The following is a 25,894-nucleotide window of genomic DNA, read 5'->3' as shown; positions in this document are numbered from 1 at the left end:
TGTAAACTGTTTAATCATTTATGTTTTGTTTTTGCTTTGTGCTTCCAGAAATAGACTGTTAATGAATCTGGCAGCTGGATGGCTCACAAATATGCAATTGTATATACATGCAGTATAGTTTTAGCGATACAGCTGATGATCAAATGCTTAGTCAGTTACATAGCAAAGCTACAGTGGTCCATGCAGCCTCAATATGGCAGTCTGTGGCCATTGCCAAGCATTACAGCAGCAGCCGAGCACAGACTGGAAAATGTTACTCACACTTTATTGAAGGTTGTAATAACACCGGCCAAGTTCATACATATATAGATTATTGAAACAATGTGAGGCCTTGCTGAAAAAGGGTTGAAAATCTGGTGAAAAGGTTTTATTATGAACTTTTAATGGTGCTGATATTAGGTGTTTATAATAAAAAAAACCTTTACCCTGAAAGAATGGCAAATAAAGATTTTTTTTATAGAATGAATTTATGATAGCAATTCTTCTGCGCAATTGCAAGCTCCAAGTCAGCCAATGAAAGAATTGCTTTCTAGGAAACAAACGTCATACTACCCTTGTAGGTGCTGCTGGTAAATGATGGGTTCTCCTACCATTTCCAGGGATGACTCTGACCAGACCCTACAACATATTGACACTCTGATTTCAATAAATAGGCTTTATTAAAAGCAGACATAATAGTTAACATCATTGACAATAGTAAATGCAGCAATTTAGTTCATAAACACAGCAAGGTGATGTCTGTTTTTTTTTTTCTGCCAGTAAAAGGCCTTGTCTGAAATGTAGCGGGCAAGTGGAGAACAACGCTGAGAGTACGGTAGTAATAAACAACAACCAATGCAACAAATATCTCTTATACGTAGCAGGAAGGGATGCAGCTATCTATTAGAGCCTAACTATAGTCAAACAGACCCTAGTTAGCTACTGGCCAGGGGGTAAAGCTAAACAAAGTTTCCCATCAGGGGGTTCCTTTAAGTGCAACACTGCAGGACTTAATTGTCAAAAGAAGGGATTTGTAATCCACAGGGTAAAGAAGCTGTATACCAAACCAAAACAAATTCAGTTTGAATCTGACACCTGCTATAGTCTAATACAAAAACATTTATTCATTTAAAAAAACATATATATATATATATATACTTCCAGTGCAAAAAAAAAAAACAAGAAGCCCCCTCCCTTATTCCCTCCCCATAATATTGGCTCACTCTCCCTCCCAACCTATATCCCATCACGCCCTGAGGAAGCCCCAGATAGTAGATGGGTGAAATGCATAGGTGTCAGGTGGACATCCCCCATGACTGGCCTGGTATATCTCCAGCTCCTTGGTGTCTACTCCAGATGACCAAAGCAAGGGTCCATGCTCTGGGGGATATCCTCTTGTTGGTTCCCCCGGCACGTCTGGCAGAACAACATACACATAGGCAGAATGTCGGCCGGTATTTTCTTTGAACCGGCAAATGTCTTCTGACATTTTGCCCGTGCGTACCCGGCTTTAGGGGGAAAGCTGTGAGCCAACGCAACCAGCAAAAAGATTCCTGGAGGCAACCTGTACACATTCAGAGTATAAAATGCCTCCAGGTTGCCATATTGTAGGAAATGACATTTTCATTTTTGATGCCTTTTAAGCCTTACAGCCTCTGTAGACTGAGAAGGTAGTTAGATTTTTTATGAAAATAAATTGCATAATACTTCGTAGAGCAATTATATATTATGTAAAGTTTAGTGTAGCTTTCTTTTACAGGCATATTCTACTGTAAAATTTTACCGTTGCTGAAAAGTGATGTTTACTTAAGGAATTTAAAGCATAACTAGGCAAAACTTTTTTAGTTTTGAAAAGCATAGAGAGGGCTTGGAACACCTGTCAGTTTTTATTGCTATGTATGTCCCCGTTAGAGAGATTCACCCTCTCTATTTGACCTGTTTACCATTATGATCAAAAGTGAAAGTAAAAGAAAATCCCAAATTTTGGATTGATATCAGAACACTAATGGAGGGGAAATCTTCCAATGGGGACACTAGTTTTGATTACACACCAGGGTTCCCTCACTTTGTATGGATTTCTCCTCACTTCCTATGTTGGCTATGGGACAGGAAGTGAAGGGAAATCTCCCCAATAGGAAGCAAATATCAAAAAATAAAAAACTGATGGGAGTTATAACCCTCCTTTACTCGATCCAAAATGAAATAAATAGTTTTGTCCTTTAGGTGTGTGTAAAGTGATAGGTAATGTACACATCATACACAGCACAGCTCATAGTTGTGTACCCCTTATGGGCTGCAAGCTGGAAGGAAGAGAATATCTGAAATGTATCACCACGCCCTTGCAAAGAGCTGTCTCCAGGACTCGCAGAACATGGCGAGTATACATTTGCACAGAAAAAGGTGTGCAGGGCTATCCTTGTAAGTGCATGTTGATTTTGAGCATCAGAAATGTTCTAATGACTTGCAGCAATGTAGTGACCCCAACTATGAGAATGCCATGGGACTGCTCTCAGAAGATGTGCACTCCTTAACCAGGACTGCAGTTTGCAAAAAAAATATCACTAATTGGGAAAAATGGTGAGTTGCTATTTTAGACATCTATAGATGCAGAGAAAAAAAAAAGTAGTTAAATGGTAACTCCTCTTTGGTGAAAAAATATATAGCAAAAACAATGAATATAGCTTATACATTTGCTACATAAGCCATACTGTAGCTTAAAGGAGAAGTGTGGGATTTATAAAAAAACAAACAAACTTACATACTCACCTATATGGCTGTAGCATCATTCTGATGCTGCAGCTGTTCCCTGCTGTCTCTAAGCCTGGGAACTGACCGATCACATGACTGCAGATCGCTCAGTTCCCAGTCTTTACTGGGCAGAGATTAGTGACTGTCAATCCCTACTCTCTGTTTGTAGTATAATATAAATTTTAAATAGCTTGGAGGATAACAGAAATGTTGATAGTTGTCCTATAAGCATTTTTTAAAGAGCGGATGTGAGGATACCATATATGTTATGGATTGTAAAGGTAAAATGTCTTTCTTTTTTGTTTTTTCTAACCAACATGTCATACTTACCTGCTCTGTGCAATGGTTTTGCACAGAGCAGCCTCTATCCTCCTCTTCTGGGTTCCCTCACCGGCGCTCCAGGCTCCAGGCTCCTACCCTGTTGCAAGTGCGCTATGGGGCACTCATGTGGGCTTGATCCTGAGCAGGGCTCTGTGTTTCCATCGACAAACACAGCATGGCCCCCACCCTCTGCTTTCTCCTCATAGGTTATGCTTGACAGCAGCGGTCGGCGGACTCCGTGCTGCTCAGCAGGGGATCGATCCGCCGATCCCCGCTGAGCAGGCAGATGACAGCGCTGTCTCCGCTCTGTGTGCAGAGAGGGAGCTCTCAGATCCCCGCTGTTCTCTATGGGGGAATCGGATGAGAATGGACCGCCTGTCCGTTCTTATCCGATCCGATCCAATCCCCTGGACCGATGGAGAATAGGGTTTCCATCCGTCCGGATTTCACGGACAGGATCGGAATCGGATAGCAGCGGGTGTCAGCGGAGATGTCTCCGCTGCCATCCGCTGCCCCATAGGGATGCATGGAGGATCCAATCAGATCCGCCTAAAAAACTGACAGGTGGATCTGATCGGATCGTTCGTGTGAAAGGACCCTTATGGTAGAAAAAAAAATGTCTTTTCAACTACTAGGAATCTAGATCTCCACCTGTTGGCTCATAGGAGAATAAAATAAATAAATTATATTTTATATTTACCTGACAACATTTTTTTCTAGAATGGCCAGGATAAATATGTTATTTGATACTATACTACTATAATATATTTCCTTTAGATAATTTTTTTTAAAAAAGGCTGAGAAAGCACATTTTCATGGTTTTACTGTGGAACTGGTAAAGTTGCTTGAGACACACCCAGCAACTCCCTTCAGAGATGAAGGTTGAGTCGCCTTTATTCCTCATATTTATGGTGTGTAAATGTATAAAACAGCACTGAATCAATGTGTTTTTTTAGTGCCTCTGTGCAAATCTGGAATTACACAGATGTATGGGTTTTGGATGCTCACTCCTGTATACAAAAATATTCTTGGCGTCTTTATTAAACTTCTAGGTTTCCAGACAAAATTCGAATGCAGCTGCCCATGTGTTTTTATGTAATCAGACTTGGACACACTGGACCTTCCATTTTAGCACATATTTTCGAATGCACGTACGTTCATAGATAACAAAGCTTTTAGCATAAAGCAGTCTTGTTAAGTGTGTTATATTCATTCCATGTATGAATGCCCGGAGGGCATTAAGAAGTTTCAGAATCCTTATTTCTGCCTAAGAAACTGCAAGTGGACTGTAAAGTCGTCAGGAACAACTCTGTCACTGGAATAAATATATATAATACCGTGCCCAGTGCAAAGAAGATATTTAAAGCTTAACTCTGACTTTAAAGTGGTTGTAAACCTCAGACATGAAATATGAACAAAGCATATCCCTCTATAGCAGGGTTTCTCAACCAGGGTTCAATAGAACCCTAGGGTTCCTCCTGAGGTTGCTAGGGGTTCCTTGAGCAATGGGCAATTTCTGTCTCTCCGATAAGTTTCCAATGACACCATTGTTCCTTTTAGCTATCTGTAAGGGGGTAATTCTTTCCAATGATGACAAGAGATAGGAGCATTCTTCCCACTGACTGTCACACTAATGTGTCATCAGTTGTAGATTTTTAATTTTTAGCAGGGGTTCCTGAAGACCAGAAATTTATTTCAGGGGTTCCTCTGTGTTGAAAAGGTTGAGAAAGGCTGCTGTATACTGTCTATTTGTCTCAATCCAGAGCACTAAGTGTAAATTCTGTCCACTGCCTTGTTCCTCTGCTATAAGCATGAGTCACTTTTGACAAGTTTTTATGACACCAAGAGACAAAAGGTGACAGGGGAGGGATCTGCAGCTGATTAACAGTCTCAGCTCTGTTCCTGTGTGCTGTGTGGAGGGGGGTTTTTCCCTTCCCTCCAATCAGCTCTCAGAGCTCTCCTCACTGATGTAACTTCAGCTCTCAGTCCTGTGTAAATTGTGCACTATGAATCGATGTAGGGTAAAGATGGTGATAGATAAACAAGTACAACTTATGTAGGAGGATTTGTTTCATCTCTGTGTATCTCCTGGGTCCAGTCACTTCACTGGGTATATTCAAATGTTTACAACCACTTTAACTGCAGTCTTGCATAGTTTTACAGGCTCCTCTGCTATACTGAAATTGCTTACTCTGATTTCACTGCACACTCTAAGCTTCTCACAGTGTGCATTAGGAACTGCAGAAAATCTGATAGAGCATGCTTCCCTAACCTTACTGTCCCTTTCAGTTCTTTTAGACATGGAGGCTCAGCATCACATATGAGCATTACAAAATGTTTGTAGGAAGTTATGTACCGCACCCTGCTGGCCCCTCCCATCAGCCATTATTTGCTTGCATAGAAAAGCACAAGGACCTAGTAATTTTGCTGGGTTGAAATTGAGGTATGTAATGAAAGCAGGTTTTGTCTAATATTAAAATTAGAATGTTGATATGGGGAGAAATGAGGAACCAGGGAAAGCCAAAAATAGGCAAAGTAAACATCAGCTTTAATACCTACTTCCCCTGCAAACTGTACTGCTCTCCACTATATTGAGTATATACCAGTCCCTGAAGAATGTTTAGAATCCAACATTTCCAAGATTGACAGATTTCTAGTTCACCTGTATGCTGTGTGGTTCAGTCCACCTTTCCCTACATCCCTACTGTGTCCTGTAGTGAAATACCACCCAGCAGGGGGAACCACTGAGCATTGTGGGGGACCAGGAATCCAACACTCCTGTATCTTAAATACGGTGTCACGTGAATTAAATATTAAATGTCTTTGCTGGGAGCACTTTTTAATGTATTTTTATTCAGTAACAGAGTTTCTTTGATGGGGTCTTTGGTTAATTTTCACCAAGCACACTATGTGCATGGAGTTTGTATGTTTTCTTATGCTATAGCCCCCACATTTCCCGTACTAGTGACTACTGAATAGAATTGAATTAAGAAGATGAATTCATCTGCCAAATTCAATAATGGATAAGCAAGATCCATAAAGACATGGGTGAACGAGTTTGGGTTGGAGGAACTTGACTGGCCTGCACAGAGTCCTAACCTCAACCTGATAGAACACCTTTTAGATGAATTAGAGCTGAGACTGCAAGCCAGGCCTTCTCTCTAACATCAGTGCCTGGCCTCATAAATGCGCTCCTGGAAGAATGGTCAAACATTCCCATAGACACACTCCTAAACCTTGTGGACAGCCTTCCCAGAACAGTTAAAGCTGTTATAGCTGCAAAGGGTGAACCAACTCAAGACTGGGATGCCATTAAAATTCAAGTGCGTGTAAAGGCAGGCCTCCCAATACTTTTGACTGCATAGTGTATATGTTTTCACATCACTTTTGTTATTTGGGTGATATATAGGTGCAATAAAGGAGGGGATATCTGGGACTTTATATGAGGCAAATGACAAGTAAAATAAATAGAAATTACATCTTGATATAATTATTGTCATGAAAAATATATAGTTGCAGCTCTTTGATAATTCATTACACTTCAGTGCAGAAACACACTTTTGTTTAAAAAAGCAGTGCTGGGTGTCCAACCAGTCACCAGATAGCAGTGCTGCCACATGGGGCAGGTGAGAAACCACTAACCATTTGCAAGCATATGGTCTTCAAGAGAATTGAGAGGCCTGGGAAAGAGGTGAAGGGAGATAAAAGCAGTTGTGGAGAGTGGTAGGTTAGAGAAACTTGTTGCTTTGCCTTGCATGAGCAAAAGTTTCCTTCAATGGAGATCTTTTGTCTTTGTAGAAATAAGTCCAGGTTCCAGAATAAAGTTTTTCATGATGTTAGAGGACAACGGACAGAACTCTATCAATTCCAGCAATTGTCCACTCTAACAAAGCTAGAGCAAAAAAAGTGTTTAAAACTAGTAACAGAGAAAGCCTAAAAAGCTTCAATCATCTCTGAGGCTTTAGAGAAAATATATCAATTGCTTTTATCTTTAAATTCATGGTGCCATTTCCAAGTAATGCGCAGAGGAAATTGGCAGTCTCAGCACCTTTTATTTAATCAGACTCCATAGAAGGGAGTTGCATCTGGTGTTTGTGTTTGTAGTAGCACATTGATAGGGATGCAGCACCACCTTATTTCTTGTGCAAGTAGTGAAAATGTATTGCATTGCAAAGGAGTGTATTCACAACATGTTAACCAGAGCAATAGTTTTGGGCGCCCCCGCCCTTCCATAGGCTACCAAAGGGTTGTGACATCCACAGCTGTTGTTCTGATTGCTATGTTGTAAATATGCATTTTTTCTGTGCAATACATATTTCACTGCAATACATTTTTAATTGCTTGCACAACAAATAAGCTGTTTGGCCACAGTAACAGTGCACGTGTTTGGTTCAAAATGAAAGACATTTCTGGATAAGTACCTTACACCAACTGTGAAGCATAGTGATGGAAATGTTATGGGCTTGCTTTGGTGCTTCAGGGCCTGTGTAGCTTGCAGTCACTGGATCAACAGCAAATTCTGCATCATATCCAAGTAAGCTTTATGAGAATGTGATGCCCCCTGTATAAGATAAAGTTGACCCACAAAACAGATCTTTCAACATGATACTTGTTCCACAGTACACATTACAGTTATTGATATTTTTGTAGAATAAATGATTGAAAAGGCAAATTTTCCTAGTGTTTGTTTTATCTAAGCATATCACCTTTAAATACCCATAGGCCCTGTTTGAATGAGAACCCAAAGTTTGCCAGTTAAAATATGTAAATAAAAAAGAAATTACTATTTCTATAGGGAGTACTTACTTTTTCTCTTGACTGTATATATCCCAACAATTCTGAATGAACAGGGTGACACTTGCTTTTACTGCTCACATACTGTAAGATGAAACAATAATGACATTCATAATGTTAGCATTTGCAAACCTGTAAAAACGTTTGTGCTAATTTATGTCCTTGCAAACCCAAGTAGATCATATCTTAATGTTATTGCTGCTTTTCCTGTAAGATCTATAATGTTTTTCCTGTGTGATCATCATTTAGCACTGAGTAAGTTAAAAAAAAAACTCTCCTTATAGAAAATGCAAATTGTTACTTTACCACTCTACCGTCGCCTATTTTACTCAAAAATCACACTCATTTCATGATATATTTTTAATCAGAAGATTTTGTTGGTTTTTTTAGGGTAAACATCTGGGGCTGAACAAGTTACATACATTTTTACATTGTGGGGAAAAAATACAGGAACGTTCATGTTATTTTTTTTACTATTTATTCCTGATTAAAAAATAGGAAATAAAATATATGTATTAAAATCGGTTTGTAAATAAAGAGCTATCTTTCTTAAAAAATGTTCACTTTACCACTCTACCGTCGCCTATTTTACACAAAAATCACACTCATTTCATGATATATTTTTAATCAGAAGATTTTGTTGGTTTTTTAGGGTAAACATCTGGGGCTGAACAAGTTACATACATTTTTACATTGTAGGAAAAAATACAGGAACATTCATGTTATTTTTTTACTATGTATTCCTGATTAAAAAATAGGAAATAAAATAAATTTATTAAAATCGGTTTGTAAATAAAGACCTATCTTTCTTAAAAAAAAAAAAGATGTATAATATTCTAGGATAGACTTCACAAGGTAAATGGTATAGAACTAAGACATCTCTAAAACTAAAAGAAAAATGCTCTGGGACTCGAGGGGAAATTTACAGAGGAAAAGCCTCAGGGACTAAAGCAGTTGATAAATTGATTCTTACTGATAGGCAACACAGATTCTACTCTTGCCTTGCCTCTCAGTGGACCTTGGATCGATTTCTACCTAAAGCATGCTATATTGAAGGTTCTTACCATAAATTACGAAAAAGACAGATTTGGAAAACTCTGGTTTATATTGTCATACAGGAATGATTCTTTGAATGATAACTGAATCACAAATTGAACTTGGCAAGTATGGAAAAAATGAGGAGTATTCACTATTCCTGTTTTTTTTTTTTTTTTTTTATGTTTTGTTGGCTCAATATTTAGTCAATAGTATCTACTCATGGTTTCATTATGTTTAGCTGTAAGCTTTTATATACTTTATTTGATGTTTCCATTGATAATTCAGCTACCATCTTCTCAATATAATTTTTATAATGTTTCCTTCTTCCTTTTAAGAAGAAAATATATATGTGAGTGCAGTTCCTAATTTACCCATTAAAAAAATAATTCTGGGTAGTGCATTAAGCATCAAAGTGGTTTCTTGATTCAGCAGGTACTTTTTATTATCTCTTGGAAATAGAAAGAGTCATTACAGTTCAACAGCTTAGAAGGCAATAAACTGTGACTTGGGAAGGCTGTTCTTTGTAATACCGTTCCTGTCAATAATATAACATGGTTAGGATGATCTTTTTGGAATAATCATAAAAGCAGAAAATATAGAATGTCATATGTTAGAATATAAATTATTTAATAAACATCTCTGCATCAAATTGCATTTAAACGTGCATTCTAAATTTAAAAATCAAACCTTATGGTATACAGGGTGACAGACCGAGACAGCTCTGGGCAGACCTATCTATGAGTATGGGTGAGGCTCTCATCTAATCTGGCTGCATTGTAGGACTGTAACCACAGAGCATAGAGCCCCATATAATTTTTTTTTTTTTATAGGGGCCCTCAGCAACCGCCTTTCTGTAATCTGATCTTAACATAAAGTATAAATCAAGAACAGGTATCAGGAGAGTAGTCATTAAAGTCAGTACACTACTAGGGACCAGAGCTGTGGATAGAAGTTGTCAGGGTATGGGGGGCATCATTAGATTAAATTAAATTTTAACCTTTATTTTACAGTAGCGATGAGCTGACCTGGCCTGGGTTTGGTTCAGCAGGGGCTTGTTAAACTTCAAAGTTGTACCCGAACCCCATTGAAACCCATTGGACCCGAATTTGTACAATTAAGAATGCCCATTTTTTTTAGGCAGATAGGCAAAGGGTGTCAAAAAAAGGGGGGTGGCGGGTTGGGGACTGCCCTGGGGAACATATATCAATACAAAACATAAATTCCATGCAGCTGGGAGCAGTTATTTTATTAAGCACTGACTTTTACATACAAATGAAAAAAGTTTTAAAATTGCTGGCAAAAGACAGCTCCCATTGACGGTGTTCTGACCGAATGCTTTCCCCGCTCAGATTGATATAGCCTCGTCACTTCCGCCCCGGTGCGCATGCGCAGAAGGCATTCTGGAGGTCCGATGTGTATAGCGAACAGCTGACTGAAAAGAGGCGGGGCTGAGGCGTCATCGAGTTCTTACAGGGGGCGGGGCGGGGAGGATTAATAGACCTGAGAGGAGGCAGTACGGATGCAAATATCATCGAGTTCTTACTGGGGGCGGGGAGTATACAGTACCGAAGGAACTACTTTTAATACATTTATTACACGGCCGCAAGTCTCCTAAACCTCCCCGCCCCCTGTAAGAACTCAATGATTTTTGCATCCGTACCGCCTCCTCTCGGGTCTACTAATCCTCCCCGCCCCCTGTAAGAACTCGAAGATATTTGCATCCGTACCGCCTCCTCTCAGGTGTACCGCCTCCTCTCAGGTCTACTAATCCTCCCGCCCCGCCCCCTGTAAGAACTCAGCCCCGCATTTTCTTAGTCAGCTGTTCGCTATACACATCGGACCTCCAGAATGCCTTGTGCGCATGCGCACCGGGGCGGAAGTGACGAGGGTATAGCAATCTGAGCAGGTATAGCATTCTGTCACAACAACGGCTTCTTTGTTTAAAACAAAAAAAAAAAAACAGCACACGGACCCCCATCAATATTTTCCTATGTATTTGTGGAACTTTTGGAGGGATCTGTGTAGTATTTTTTATTATTATTATTATTATTATTACTATTATTATTAAGGATAAACTCACTTTTAAAAAAAAATAAATAAATAATTGCACATTTTTCTGCAGGTAAAAAATGTTCATTTATTATTTTTAGTTGTAGGAGCCTGTAAAGCATTGTACCAGCGATCAGCAGATAACTTATTTCTCAGCATATTTGATTAGAAAATGTAACCTAAAATCAAAAGTTCCCCAAATGATTTTGAATTTGCAAGAAAAGTGCTTCAGGTCATGCCAAACTCTCTGATCTCAAAGTCAGCTCCATCTTTGATAAGCCCATGGGCTTCTTTTTCATCTGCCCAAAGTCAACATCAAACAAAATCTTGCGCATGTCCTACCTATTTAGTATTGAGAAGAGCTGTCAATGGCAGCTATTGTGAGAGGAAGTTTAGGTGTCAGAGAAGGAGAGATGTCCATCTCAGCACAGAGTACATGGCTTTCCTGACATCTCCTTCATACTGGAAGCAATGATATATGCGTGCAGGAGAGGCTGCTTTAAATGTTTGCTGTGGGCTGCAATGTAATTAATCCTCCACTGGAGTCACAGGCAGCTTCACAATCTGTTCAAAACTAAAATATTTGGCTGGGTTGTTAACTGATTCATATGTTTATAGATTCCCTTTATAGTGTATTCCTTTTCGCAGCCAAATTGGGATAACACCTGCATTATATTTTTTAGATGTCTCCATTCACATAGCATACATTTAAAAAATATTGAAAAATTGCTGCTTACCTTTTTACTAGCTTAACCACTTGCCAACGGCCTACTGCAGATACAGTAAACCCCCGTTATATTGCGGTACAGTTTTCGCGGTCCTAGTATTTTGCGTTTTTTTTTTCTGTAAGACCTATTAATATTGTTTTATTAATTAAATCATTGTTAATTTAATATTTTGTGTTTTCCATTGCTCTTGTTCTGTCTCTCAGTATCTTTTGTGTGTTTGAATGTGTTTCTATTGTTTTAAAAGTGTGTTTAAAGACCTTAAAATGCTTTTAAAAGTACAGTGAAAATTATGAAAACATGCCTAGAGTGTATTTAAATAGGGTATTTCTTTTTCGCGGATTTTCATTTATTGCGTGTGGGTCTGTAACATAACCCCAGCGATGGAGGGGGATTTACTGTTTATTGCGGCAGGCTGGCTCGGCTGCACGAACTGACGTATGACGTCGGTTTGCTGAAGCGCTCCTGGGGGCGAGCGCGCCGCCAGAGGCTTGCACCCGCCCCCATTAGGAAGCGGGGAAGCTGATCCATGCGATCACTCCCCGCTGAGAGAGTAAACACAGCAGACCATTGTTCTCTCTGAAATGAACACAGAGCACCTGTGATCTTCCTATTTAGAAACACCGGTCTCTTTGTTGATTCCAGAAGTCCCTTCCCCATACAGTTATAAAACACTCCCCTAGGCTCACACTTAACCCTTTGATCACCCAAGGGTTAACCCCCTTCCCTGCCAGTGTCATTATTACAGTAACAGTGCATATTTTTAGCACTGATTACTGTAGTAATGTCACTGGTCCCCCCAAAAGTGTAAAAAAAATGTCAGTTAGGGGTCCGATCTGTCCCCCCCCCCCCAATGTTGCAGTCCCACTAAAAATCACAGATAGCCACCATTACTAGTAAAAAATGTAAACAAATAAAAATGACATAAACCTTTCCCCTAGTTTGTAGACGCGATAACTTTTGCGAAAATACGCTTATTGTAATTTTTTTATACCAAAAACGTGGAAACGTAGAATACATATTGGCCTAAAATGATGAAAAAATTCGATTTTTACATTTTCTTTTATTGGGAATGTTATAAAGCAGAATGTGAAATATATATATATATATATATATATATATATTTTTTTTTTTTTCAGAATTGTCACTATTTTTTTGTTTATAGCGCAAACAATAAAAATCACACAGGTGATCAAATACCACCAAAATAAAGCTCTATTTGTGGGGAAAAGAGGACATCAATTTTGTTTGGGTACAGCGTCGCATGACTGCACAATTGTCCATTAAAGTAACGCAGTGCTGAATCGCAAAAAATGGCCTGGTCATTAAGGGGGGGAAAATCTTCTGGTCCAGAAGTGGTTAAAGAGGAGCTCCAGGCTCCCAAAAAAAACCCATTAAAAATCAGCAGCTACAAATACTGCAGCTGCTGACTTTTCATATAAGGAGACTTACCTGTCCACAGATCCAACGATGTCCTCACCTGAGCCAATTCTTCAATCAGCTTCAGGTGCAGACACCAGCATCTTATGCCCCATACACACGTGCAGATTATCTGCAGACTTTTGTCTGCAGACTTACCTTTTCTATGTAGTGCAAGGGCCTGCCGGATTGCATACAAATTGAAAGTGTTTAGGTTTGACCTCATATTATATGGTTTTGGTAAGTCTGCAGACAAAAGTCTGCAGATAATCTGCACGTGTGTACGGGGCATTAGGTAAGGGAAACTGTCAGTGAAACATTCCGGAATTCTGCACACAATCATTGTACAGGCCAAACCAAACCTTGACAAAAAAGGTTGCTGCAAGCTGCAACAGATAGATAGAACATTTTTAACAACCATAAATCACAGAGGGGCTTGTGTAGTAATTTATTGTATCATTTAACCTCTTGCCGACCGCTCATCTTAGTATTACTGCGGCAGGGTGGCTCGGCTGTGTAGTACTACGTGATTTTGTGCATGAGGTCTCGACACAGCGGGAGGCGGACCCGCTATCATCAGCTAAACTGACAGAAGACCTGCCTGCTTATGTAAACAAACAGGCGAGTCTTCTGTCAGACAGGCAAGGAGAGATCAGAAGTTTCAGCTAAGCTGAAACCGCAATCTCTCTGTGCCTGTCACAGAGCCCTTCCCCCCACACAGTCAGTAAGCATATTTAGGTACACATTAACCCCTTTGATCACTGCCAGTGTCATTTATACAGTAACAGTGCATATTATTAAGCACTAATTACTGTATTAATGTCACTGGTCCCCAAAAAGTGTCAAAAATGTCAGTTAGGGGCCCAATCTGTCCGTCGCAATGTCGCAGTCCCGCTAAAAAACGTTGAATGCCGCCTTTACTGATAAAAATAAATAAAAATTCCAAAAATCTATCCCATAGTATGTAAATGCTATAACTTTGGTGCAAACCAAATAAAAAATTTACCAAAAAAATAGCAGTGCACAAATTGGCCTAAGCTGATAAAAAAAAATGTATTTTTTAAATTTTTTTTATAGGGAATGTTTTATAGCAGAAAGTAAAAAATATTGCGTTTTTTTTTTTCAAAATTGTCGCTTTTTTTGTTTATAGCGCAAAATCTAAAAACCGCAGAGGTGATCAAATACCACCAAAAGAAAGCTCTATTTGTGGGAAAAAAGGACATCAATTGTATTTGGGTACAGCGTTGCATGACCGCGCAATTTTTCATTAAAGTAACACAGTGCCGACTCGCAACAAATGGCCTGGTCTTTAAGGGGGTAAAACCTTCCGGAGCTGAAGTGGTTAACTAGAGTTGATTTTTGTTTTTTTCTTTAGATCAGTTTGGCCCTAGGATGTCTAGATTATAATAATCCAACACAACTGGCCTTGCTGATTGTTTTTTTTTTTGTTGGGTTTACAACTAAGGCCTGCTAAAAAAAAACATGCAGTTGAAGAGAAAATTCTGCTTGGATGAATGGTGAAACATTCCAGTTGACTCAAAAACCTTCATAGAAACAATAACAGTATGGTTGGTTTTTTGCTAAACACATTGCACAATTTTCCAACCTCCTACCAAATGATTACACAGCACTGTATTGGGAAATGTATATGTCAGGTCTATAGAAGGAGCACATTCAGTTGTGTTTGATTTACAAGACATCTCATGACTTGGGTGACTCAAAAGCCATCATAGACAGGATAACCGTATGTTTATTAAATTGCTCAGAATACTGCAATATGTATGGAGATGCTGTCTGATTCATTAAGCATTCAGGATATTTTTGCCAATCTTTGCACATTTCTCTAACCTGATACCAAACGATCACATAACACTGTATTAGGGAATTATATTTGAGGCCTACAGAAGGTGCAAGCTCATTCTGTGCTATGAAATATAAGAACAAGGAACGGCTGATCAAAATAGCAGGTTGGCTCATGAGAGCTTTGTGCATAAAAGATAATAATTGTTGCCAAAATGTTCTAGAGGGACACAGAGAGGTCCCTGTGACAGCATCTCCCGACACCTGGGGGCATTGTCAGTTCCAGTACATGTCTCCCTGATATAAGGTCAGTGGTGAGGAACATCATTCTGATAGGAAGTTACAGGCCTTGTGTCTTTCAGATACGTTTCTTAAAAAGCATTTGTGCCTTGAAATGAAGCAAGAAAGCTCGACCAGTATTATAATGTTAATAATAACACGTATAACATTGTAATATGTATTTCAACATTGTTAAATCATTTTAGACTGCTAATCAGCGAAACCTAAAGATAGATAAGGGGGTCTAAATCCTCAGTGTATTAAAATGATTCAATCACTTGATTATATAGTGATTTTATATATGTCATGCTCAGCCTGCATCCACAGGAAGGGAAAGGTTTACATGGGAATGTAGACTGCACAAAATTCATATATATAACAGAAAGAAACAGACACACATTTTTGTAGTTAAATGGCCGTGGCACCTTTATTGGCATAAATAAATAAATAATTCAAATAACTTTATTAAATTCAAAATTGAATAAATATTGAAAATTCAAAATTCAAATAAATATGCAAATAATTCTCGCTTAGTCATAAAAAACTCAAGCGAATAAATAAATAAATAAATTCATCAGAAGTCCCCCCTTGCATCAAGGGTGACAAGCCACATAACAGGTGCTTGCGACAGGGTGGGGGGGAGAGAAGCTCGCTTAGCCGTACTAGATCAACTGAGACCAGAGCCCTCACGCAGCTACTTATATAGCCCTTCTAGCCACGTGATGGACGCTTCCAGAAGGTCGCGTGTTTCCCGCCTGAAACAAACTCACCTATTTCCCGCCCGAAAACATGTGCCTGCCGCGTAGTGGCTTAAAGGCACATACAGCAAAATATTTAAAAAATTTTTTTATAATAATGCGGCAGCCACAATCCCATGAAGCGAGGCACATAATGCGCCTCGCTTGTCATTAGCCTGATACATGACTACTTAGGTGAACAGAACAGGCAGCGCTGTAGTGGTTTATTCTATAGCATTGGTACATCAAATTACAAAATGGATGATATGAATTTGTATTTTTAACACGGCTCCTAGTAAATAATAATCCTAATTATAAAATGTTATTCCGTGTTCTCCTTTTATGGGGCTTCTACTTTTGCTGCTCATTTCCTGTTACACCTTGGCTAATGATATTTCTTTTACTGGTATATATTCTGTACATTGGTTACATATATTGGTTTTACCAAAGATACTGCCACAGACGTTTCATACCGAGCCAGGACAATTTGGCTGCATAACTGTTTCAGAATGATAACTGGAAGGTGTATAGACAGTTCACGCACCTTTACCTATAAGTGGTAAAGTGCAGTGTTAGTGTTTTAGAATTATTTTTGACTGCATAGTGACAAAGGATTTCGTGATGGAGTTTGGAGAGCCAAGAATCTTTGTGATTTCACCTAAATCAAGCCAAACTGGGATGAAAAGCGGCAACATAACATATCTTTTTTTATCAGTACAGTACAAACATTTTATATATATATATATATATATATATATATATATATATATATATATTTACCAACCACCTTATTAGTTACACCTTGCTAGTCCCGGGTTAAACCCTCTTTTGCCTTCAGAACTGCCTTAATCCTTCGTGGCACATATTCAACAAGGTGTAATGCCCCGTTTCCACTGAGCGGTATGATGCGGTTCGGTTCGGTACTGTACGCAATTTTTGCAGTTTCCATTGTCAAAAGTTGTAAGTGGTACCCTAATTCCGAACTGTACCGTACCACTTTTTTGGTACCCTTTCGTTGGGGTACCAAGCACATTAGTACCGCACCAACAGGGTGGAGCAATACTGTTGAGGTACTGTTGAGCTTAGGTACTGTTGGCGGTGGAAATGCAAGCCTGATCAAGGTGTACCGTACCAAACCGTACTGAACTGTACCGAACCAAACTGTACCGCTCAGTGGAAATGAGGCATTAGAGACATTCCTCAGGCAGGGCCAGTGCACACCATAGATGCAGTCTGGATGCATTCCAGATGCTTTTCTGCATGCACATTTTTGATGTGTTCCAGTGTGTTTTTGACGCGTTTTTTGTGTGTTTTTGATGCAGTTGACTGCATTTTCCCCCTCTTGTTTCTTAACCTTAAATAAGTACATGCATGTTTTTGGTGCCTTTAGGTGCATTTTGGTGCGTTTATAATGCGTTTTACAGTGTTCCAGTACAGTCCAATGCAGGGAAAATGCAGTATGTTCTACTTTTTTTTCTGGAACTGGAACGCACTGTAACTGTAAACGCTGGTGTGAACTATGCCATTAAAAACCATACAACCTACTTTCCATGCGTTTTTGATGCAGAAAAAAACGCACTGGACTGCATGTGGTGTGAACTGGCCCCTTAGAGATTTTGGTCCTATATTGATGTGATAGCATCACGCAGTTGCTGCAAATTTGTTGGCTGCACATCCATGATGTGAATATCCCATTCCACCACATCCCAAAGGTGCTCTATTGGATTGAGATCTGGTGACTGTGGAGGCCATTAGAGTACAGTGACCTCATTGTCATGTTCAAGAAACTAGTAGTGAGATGATTTGAGCTTTGTGACATGGTTCATTATCCTGCTGGAAGGAGCCATCAGAAGATGGGTACACTGTAGTCATAAAGGGATGGACATAGTCAGCAACAATACTCAGCATTTAAACAACGCTCAGTTGGTACTAAGGGGCCCAAAGTGTGGAAAGAAAATATCCCCACACAATTACATCACAACTACCATTGATACAAGAGAGGTTTATAGATACCTGTATATGTATATATATATATACATATATATATATATATATATATATATACATATATATATATATATATATATATATATATATATATATATATTCACCACTACATTGAATCACAACCCGCCTGATCTGAGGTCTTTACATATGGGTTTCTATATAAATGGCTGGCCATTTTTGTGCTTTAACAATAAAAGCCTGATACGTTCTTCCTCTTCTTTGCACTATTACAAAGAAAAAGATGGCCTTCAAAATAAGCCTTTGCTCGTGAACCTTATCGTCATTGATTTCTGCTAGTGTTCTAATTTGAAGGCTGCCTAGCTCTTACACTGTGGTATTGCTGAAATTTCAAATGTACTGTCCGTTTGCTATCAAGCAATAGCAACAGTGACACTCATAGGCTTTCCTTAAGTATTGCACGCCATCTCGTTGTACTCATTGGTCAAGAGTCAAGACTAATACTGTTTTACTTAAACATAAGAAATAGTAAATTATGATAGAATATTGTTTATCAAACTGTCAAACCTATTGTATATGTACAGATGTTATTTTATATAACCATTAGTTGTATAGGATACACATGCACATAGTCCCTGAAGTAAACCATATTTGTGTCTCTTTCTTTCTCTCTAGTAATGCACAGAAATCCCTTTGGGATGGAAATTTGCTGTCGGAAAGGATCACGTAGTCCACTCCAGGAGCTCTACAATCCAACACAGGTAGGTGACAGTGCACATTCTCCGATATGTTATGTACGACATCCTCTTTACCCAGCACCACCATCACATAGTCAATCAATCTTTGATTGCTTTTTAACTCGTTCATCACATGGTTTCCGCATTGTTAAGGGCAAGCTATTCTAATTTTGTGTTGATGAAATATTCGCCAAGAACTTGAAGTTTTGCTTTTAGAGCAGAAAATGTGGCCTATTTCTGGGTCACGTCTGCATTCGGAACAAGAGATGTAGTCTATTTGTGGGCCACTTCTTTCTTTACTGAAGATAATCAGATTCTCTACATCATCAAACACTTCATTCAAGTATTGCCACTGCAAAGTATAAAATAAAGGAATTTGTGTTGAATGTGATTTCGACCGGACAATTTAATAGACAATATTGTTATTTTACCCACTGCTAAAGAGAGTGAAGAGGTTACTTATATTGGGTTCCTTCTTTTCTTACATAGGGATGTACATGCCTGTAATAGCCTATTTGTTTTTCTCAAAAAAATGTCAGTGTGTTTCATTTACATGAGATGCTTATGATTTTCTCAATATATCCGAGCAAGTAAAAATTGCTCCAAAAAATATATTTAATTAAACTGCAATCGCTTAACACCTGCATAGTGACTGCATAGCTTATCAGTTATAAATAATTTGGAAACACGGCTAATGCAGAACTAATGCTCAGAACAACTGAAGGAATGGCACATGGCCATCACATGATTCCTTGCCAATAATTATCAGTCAGCACTGGATTCCAAGGAGATATCAAATACAGTAACTACTGCTGTATGCATTCATTCAAAAAAGGGTTCCTTTAATTCAGGTACATTTTTATTGAAAAGAAGAATTTACACACATGTGATCTTGCCCAGATAGTAAGGATATCTTGCCAAACATTTATGCCAGTGTTGAATTGTAAGTAGTGTTGAGCGAACACGGACTGTATTATTCGTGTTCGTACCGAATAATTGGATTTTTTTTACCCGAACACGGACACGGACACTTTACTGTATGTTCGGGTAAAAATCCGTGTTCGGTCGTTTTATTTCCGGGTTTTGCATGCTTTGGCGCTCTTTTCATGGCGGGCTTTCAACAGCCAATCAACAATCGTTTAACTGGTGTGCCTTAAGCCATCCCAGCCATGCCTGCAAATGTCTTAGTAGCTGTGATTGGCCGTCTGAAGCATGTGACCAAGTCTTTATAAGTTCGAGGCAGCCGCCGCAGCAGCGTCATTCTGCTGCTTAGCTAAGGGACAGAGCACACATCAATGTGCTGGCTGCTGATTAGGGAAAGATAGGCAGGAAAAAACCATTTGTGTCCGGATAGAATTGAGGGACAGGTCGGAGTGTTTAGGCAGGGCGAGTTGTAGGCATTTTAGGGATAGAGTCTGCTGAATTATAGGGTCAGTGTCTTCTACAAACTACAATCGATATTGCTGTGTGGGGGGTGGGGTGAATCTGCACTCAATCCTGATCTACGATCTCTTCTCAATCCTGTTAGGGACAGAGTCTGCTGAATTTTAGGGAAACTGTGTTCTACAAACTACAATCGATATTGCTGTGTGGTGTGGGATTGGAGATAGGCAGGTGTCAGTGATCCACATCCATTTTTCTGTGTGTGAGCTGCAGTGAACACAATCTTTTTGGGCTGCAGTGAACACAATCTTTTTGGGCTGCAGTGAACACAATCTTTTTGGGCTGCAGTGAACACAATCTTTTTGGGCTGCAGTGAACACAATCTTTTTGGGGTGCAGTGAACAAAATCTTTTTGGGGTGCAGTGAACACAATCCTTTTTGGTGTGCAGTGAACACAATCTTTGTGGGGTGCAGTGAACAAAATCCTTTGTGGGGTGCAGTGAACACAATCTTTTTGGGGTGCAGTGAACAAAATCCTTTTTGGGGTGCAGTGAACAACATCCTTTTTGGGGTGCAGTGAACACAATCTTTTTGGGGTGCAGTGAACAAAATCCTTTGTGGGGTGCAGTGAACACAATCTTTTTGGGGTGCAGTGAACACAATCTTTTTGGGGTGGAGTGAACAACATCCTTTTTGGGGTGCAGTGAACAAAATCCTTTTTGGGGTGCAGTGAACAAAATCATTTTTGGGGTGCAGTGAACACAATCTTTTTGGGGTGCAGTGAACACAATCTTTGTGGGGTGCAGTGAACACAATCTTTTTGGGGTGCAGTGAACAACATCCTTTTTGGGGTGCAGTGAACAACATCCTTTTTGGGGTGCAGTGAACACAATCTTTGTGGGGTACAGTGAACAGAATCTTTGTGGGGTGCAGTGAACACAATCTTTGGGGGGTACAGTGAACACAATCTTTTTGGGGTGCAGTGAACACAATCTTTGTGGGGTGCAGTGAACACAATCTTTTTGGGGTGGAGTGAACAAAATCATTTTTGGGGTGCAGTGAACAACATCCTTTTTGGGGTGCAGTGATCAAAATCCTTTTTGGGGTGCAGTGAACACAATCTTTTTGGGGTGCAGTGAACAAAATCCTTTGTGGGGTGCAGTGAACAGAATCTTTGTGGGGTGCAGTGAACACAATCTTTGGGGGGGGTACAGTGAACACAATCATTTTGGGGTGCAGTGAACACAATCTTTGTGGGGTACAGTGAACAGAATCTTTGTGGGGTGCAGTGAACACAATCTTTGGGGGGTACAGTGAACACAATCTTTTTGGGGTGCAGTGAACACAATCTTTGTGGGGTGCAGTGAACACAATCTTTGGGGGGGTACAGTGAACACAATCTTTTTGGGGTGCAGTGAACAACATCCTTTTAGGGTGCAGTGAACACAATCTTTGTGGGGTGCAGTGAACAACATCCTTTTAGGGTGCAGTGAACACAATCTTTGTGGGGTACAGTTAACAGAATCTTTGTGGGGTGCAGTGAACACAATCTTTGGGGGGTACAGTGAACACAATCTTTGTGAGGTGCAGTGAACACAATCTTTGTGGGGTACAGTGAACAGAATCTTTGTGGGGTGCAGTGAACACAATCTTTGGGGGGTACAGTGAACACAATCTTTTTGGGGTGCAGTGAACACAATCTTTGTGGGGTGCAGTGAACACAATCTTTTTGGGGTGGAGTGAACAAAATCATTTTTGGGGTGCAGTGAACAACATCTTTTTTGGGGTGCAGTGATCAAAATCCTTTTTGGGGTGCAGTGAACACAATCTTTTTGGGGTGCAGTGAACAAAATCCTTTGTGGGGTGCAGTGAACAGAATCTTTGTGGGGTGCAGTGAACACAATCTTTGGGGGGGTACAGTGAACACAATCTTTTTGGGGTGCAGTGAACACAATCTTTGTGGGGTACAGTGAACAGAATCTTTGTGGGGTGCAGTGAACACAATCTTTGGGGGGTACAGTGAACACAATCTTTTTGGGGTGCAGTGAACACAATCTTTGGGGGGTACAGTGAACACAATCTTTTTGGGGTGCAGTGAACACAATCTTTGTGGGGTGCAGTGAACACAATCTTTGGGGGGGTACAGTGAACACAATCTTTTTGGGGTGCAGTGAACAACATCCTTTTAGGGTGCAGTGAACACAATCTTTGTGGGGTGCAGTGAACAACATCCTTTTAGGGTGCAGTGAACACAATCTTTGTGGGGTACAGTGAACAGAATCTTTGTGGGGTGCAGTGAACACAATCTTTGGGGGGTACAGTGAACACAATCTTTGTGAGGTGCAGTGAACACAATCTTTGTGGGGTGCAGTGAACACAATCATTGTGGGGTGCAGTGAACTCAATCTTTGTGGGGTACAGTGAACACAATCTCATACTTCTGAAGATTTGAGGGTGCTGCCTGTTCCATACTCCCCCTACTCCTCATCTAGCCTTTTAGGGGTACAAACAATAGTAATTGGGGCCTAGTGTGGTTGTGTACGTGTGATATACATACACTTTTTTTGGATCATATTTTCTATTCCGCTATTTAATCAAAAACCTTTGGGGATCAGTTAAATTGGGGGATAGTCTGTGTTGGTACGTGTGAGAGAGATCCACCTTTCCAAGTTGTTGGGGTTCATCTCATACTTCTGAAGGTTTGAGGGTGCTGCCTGTTCCATACCCCCCCTACTCCTCATCTAGCCTTTTAGGGGTACAAACAATAGTAATTGGGGCCTAGTGTGGTTGTGTACGTGTGATATACATACACTTTTTTTGGATCATATTTTCTATTCCGCTATTTAATCAAAAACCTTTGGGGATCAGTTAAATTGGGGGATAGTCTGTGTTGGTACGTGTGAGAGAGATCCACCTTTCCAAGTTGTTGGGGTTCATCTCATACTTCTGAAGGTTTGAGGGTGCTGCCTGTTCCATACCCCCCCTACTCCTCATCTAGCCTTTTAGGGGTACAAACAATAGTAATTGGGCCCTAGTGTGGTTGTGTACGTGTGATATACATACACTTTTTTTGGATCATATTTTCTATTCCGCTATTTAATCAAAAACCTTTGGGGATCAGTTAAATTGGGGGATAGTCTGTGTTGGTACGTGTGAGAGAGATCCACCTTTCCAAGTTTTTGGGGTTCATCTCATACTTCTGAAGATTTGAGGGTGCTGCCTGTTCCATACCCCCCCTACTCCTCATCTAGCCTTTTAGGGGTACAAACAATAGTAATTGGGGCCTAGTGTGGTTGTGTACGTGTGATATACATACACTTTTTTTGGATCATATTTTCTATTCCGCTATTTAATCAAAAACCTTTGGGGATCAGTTAAATTGGGGGATAGTCTGTGTTGGTACGTGTGAGAGAGATCCACCTTTCCAAGTTGTTGGGGTTCATCTCATACTTCTGAAGGTTTGAGGGTGCTGCCTGTTCCATACCCCCCCTACTCCTCATCTAGCCTTTTAGGGGTACAAACAATAGTAATTGGGGCCTAGTGTGGTTGTGTACGTGTGATATACATACACTTTTTTTGGATCATATTTTCTATTCCGCTATTTAATCAAAAACCTTTGGGGATCAGTTAAATTGGGGGATAGTCTGTGTTGGTACGTGTGAGAGAGATCCACCTTTCCAAGTTGTTGGGGTTCATCTCATACTTCTGAAGGTTTGAGGGTGCTGCCTGTTCCATACCCCCCCTACTCCTCATCTAGCCTTTTAGGGGTACAAACAATAGTAATTGGGCCCTAGTGTGGTTGTGTACGTGTGATATACATACACTTTTTTTGGATCATATTTTCTATTCCGCTATTTAATCAAAAACCTTTGGTGATCAGTTAAATTGGGGGATAGTCTGTGTTGGTACGTGTGAGAGAGATCCACCTTTCCAAGTTGTTGGGGTTCATCTCATACTTCTGAAGGTTTGAGGGTGCTGCCTGTTCCATACTCCCCCTACTCCTAGCCTTTTAGGGGTACAAACAATAGTAATTGGGGCCTAGTGTGGTTGTGTACGTGTGATATACATACACTTTTTTTGGATCATATTTTCTATTCCGCTATTTAATCAAAAACCTTTGGGGATCAGTTAAATTGGGGGATAGTCTGTGTTGGTACGTGTGAGAGAGATCCACCTTTCCAAGTTTTTGGGGTTCATCTCATACTTCTGAAGATTTGAGGGTGCTGCCTGTTCCATACCCCCCCTACTCCTCATCTAGCCTTTTAGGGGTACAAACAATAGTAATTGGGGCCTAGTGTGGTTGTGTACGTGTGATATACATACACTTTTTTTGGATCATATTTTCTATTCCGCTATTTAATCAAAAACCTTTGGGGATCAGTTAAATTGGGGGATAGTCTGTGTTGGTACGTGTGAGAGAGATCCACCTTTCCAAGTTGTTGGGGTTCATCTCATACTTCTGAAGGTTTGAGGGTGCTGCCTGTTCCATACCCCCCCTACTCCTCATCTAGCCTTTTAGGGGTACAAACAATAGTAATTGGGGCCTAGTGTGGTTGTGTACGTGTGATATACATACACTTTTTTTGGATCATATTTTCTATTCCGCTATTTAATCAAAAACCTTTGGGGATCAGTTAAATTGGGGGATAGTCTGTGTTGGTACGTGTGAGAGAGATCCACCTTTCCAAGTTGTTGGGGTTCATCTCATACTTCTGAAGGTTTGAGGGTGCTGCCTGTTCCATACTCCCCCTACTCCTAGCCTTTTAGGGGTACAAACAATAGTAATTGGGGCCTAGTGTGGTTGTGTACGTGTGATATACATACACTTTTTTTGGATCATATTTTCTATTCCGCTATTTAATCAAAAACCTTTGGGGATCAGTTAAATTGGGGGATAGTCTGTGTTGGTACGTGTGAGAGAGATCCACCTTTCCAAGTTGTTGGGGTTCATCTCATACTTCTGAAGGTTTGAGGGTGCTGCCTGTTCCATACTCCCCCTACTCCTAGCCTTTTAGGGGTACAAACAATAGTAATTGGGGCCTAGTGTGGTTGTGTACGTGTGATATACATACACTTTTTTTGGATCATATTTTCTATTCCGCTATTTAATCAAAAACCTTTGGGGATCAGTTAAATTGGGGGATAGTCTGTGTTGGTACGTGTGAGAGAGATCCACCTTTCCAAGTTGTTGGGGTTCATCTCATACTTCTGAAGGTTTGAGGGTGCTGCCTGTTCCATACTCCCCCTACTCCTCATCTAGCCTTTTAGGGGTACAAACAATAGTAATTGGGGCCCAGTGTGGTTGTGTACGTGTGATATACATACACTTTTTTTGGATCATATTTTCTATTCCGCTATTTAATCAAAAACCTTTGGGGATCAGTTAAATTGGGGGATAGTCTGTGTTGGTACGTGTGAGAGAGATCCACCTTTCCAAGTTGTTGGGGTTCATCTCATACTTCTGAAGGTTTGAGGGTGCTGCCTGTTCCATACCCCCCCTACTCCTCATCTAGCCTTTTAGGGGTACAAACAATAGTAATTGGGGCCTAGTGTGGTTGTGTACGTGTGATATACATACACTTTTTTTGGATCATATTTTCTATTCCGCTATTTAATCAAAAACCTTTGGGGATCAGTTAAATTGGGGGATAGTCTGTGTTGGTACGTGTGAGAGAGATCCACCTTTCCAAGTTTTTGGAGTTCATCTCATACTTCTGAAGATTTGAGGGTGCTGCCTGTTCCATACCCCCCCTACTCCTCATCTAGCCTTTTAGGGGTACAAACAATAGTAATTGGGGCCTAGTGTGGTTGTGTACGTGTGATATACATACACTTTTTTTGGATCATATTTTCTATTCCGCTATTTAATCAAAAACCTTTGGGGATCAGTTAAATTGGGGGATAGTCTGTGTTGGTACGT

General features: G+C 40.1%; 1 protein-coding gene across 2 annotated transcripts in view; it reads left to right on the top strand.

The window, feature by feature from the left end:
- CHST11 (carbohydrate sulfotransferase 11) overlaps window positions 1-25,894 on the top strand; it is a 255,543-nt gene that overhangs the window by 127,685 nt on the left and 101,964 nt on the right. For both annotated transcript variants that reach the window (XM_082253119.1, XM_082253118.1), the window contains exon 2: window positions 18,530-18,615. In XM_082253119.1, the coding sequence (XP_082109245.1) occupies window positions 18,530-18,615 (86 nt within the window). The remainder of the gene's footprint in view (window positions 1-18,529; window positions 18,616-25,894) is intronic.

This window comes from Pelophylax lessonae (genome assembly GCF_965119305.1).
Source record: "Pelophylax lessonae genome assembly, chromosome: 4".
Classification (NCBI taxonomy): domain Eukaryota; kingdom Metazoa; phylum Chordata; class Amphibia; order Anura; family Ranidae; genus Pelophylax; species Pelophylax lessonae.
This window is presented reverse-complemented; position numbering and strand designations above follow the sequence as displayed.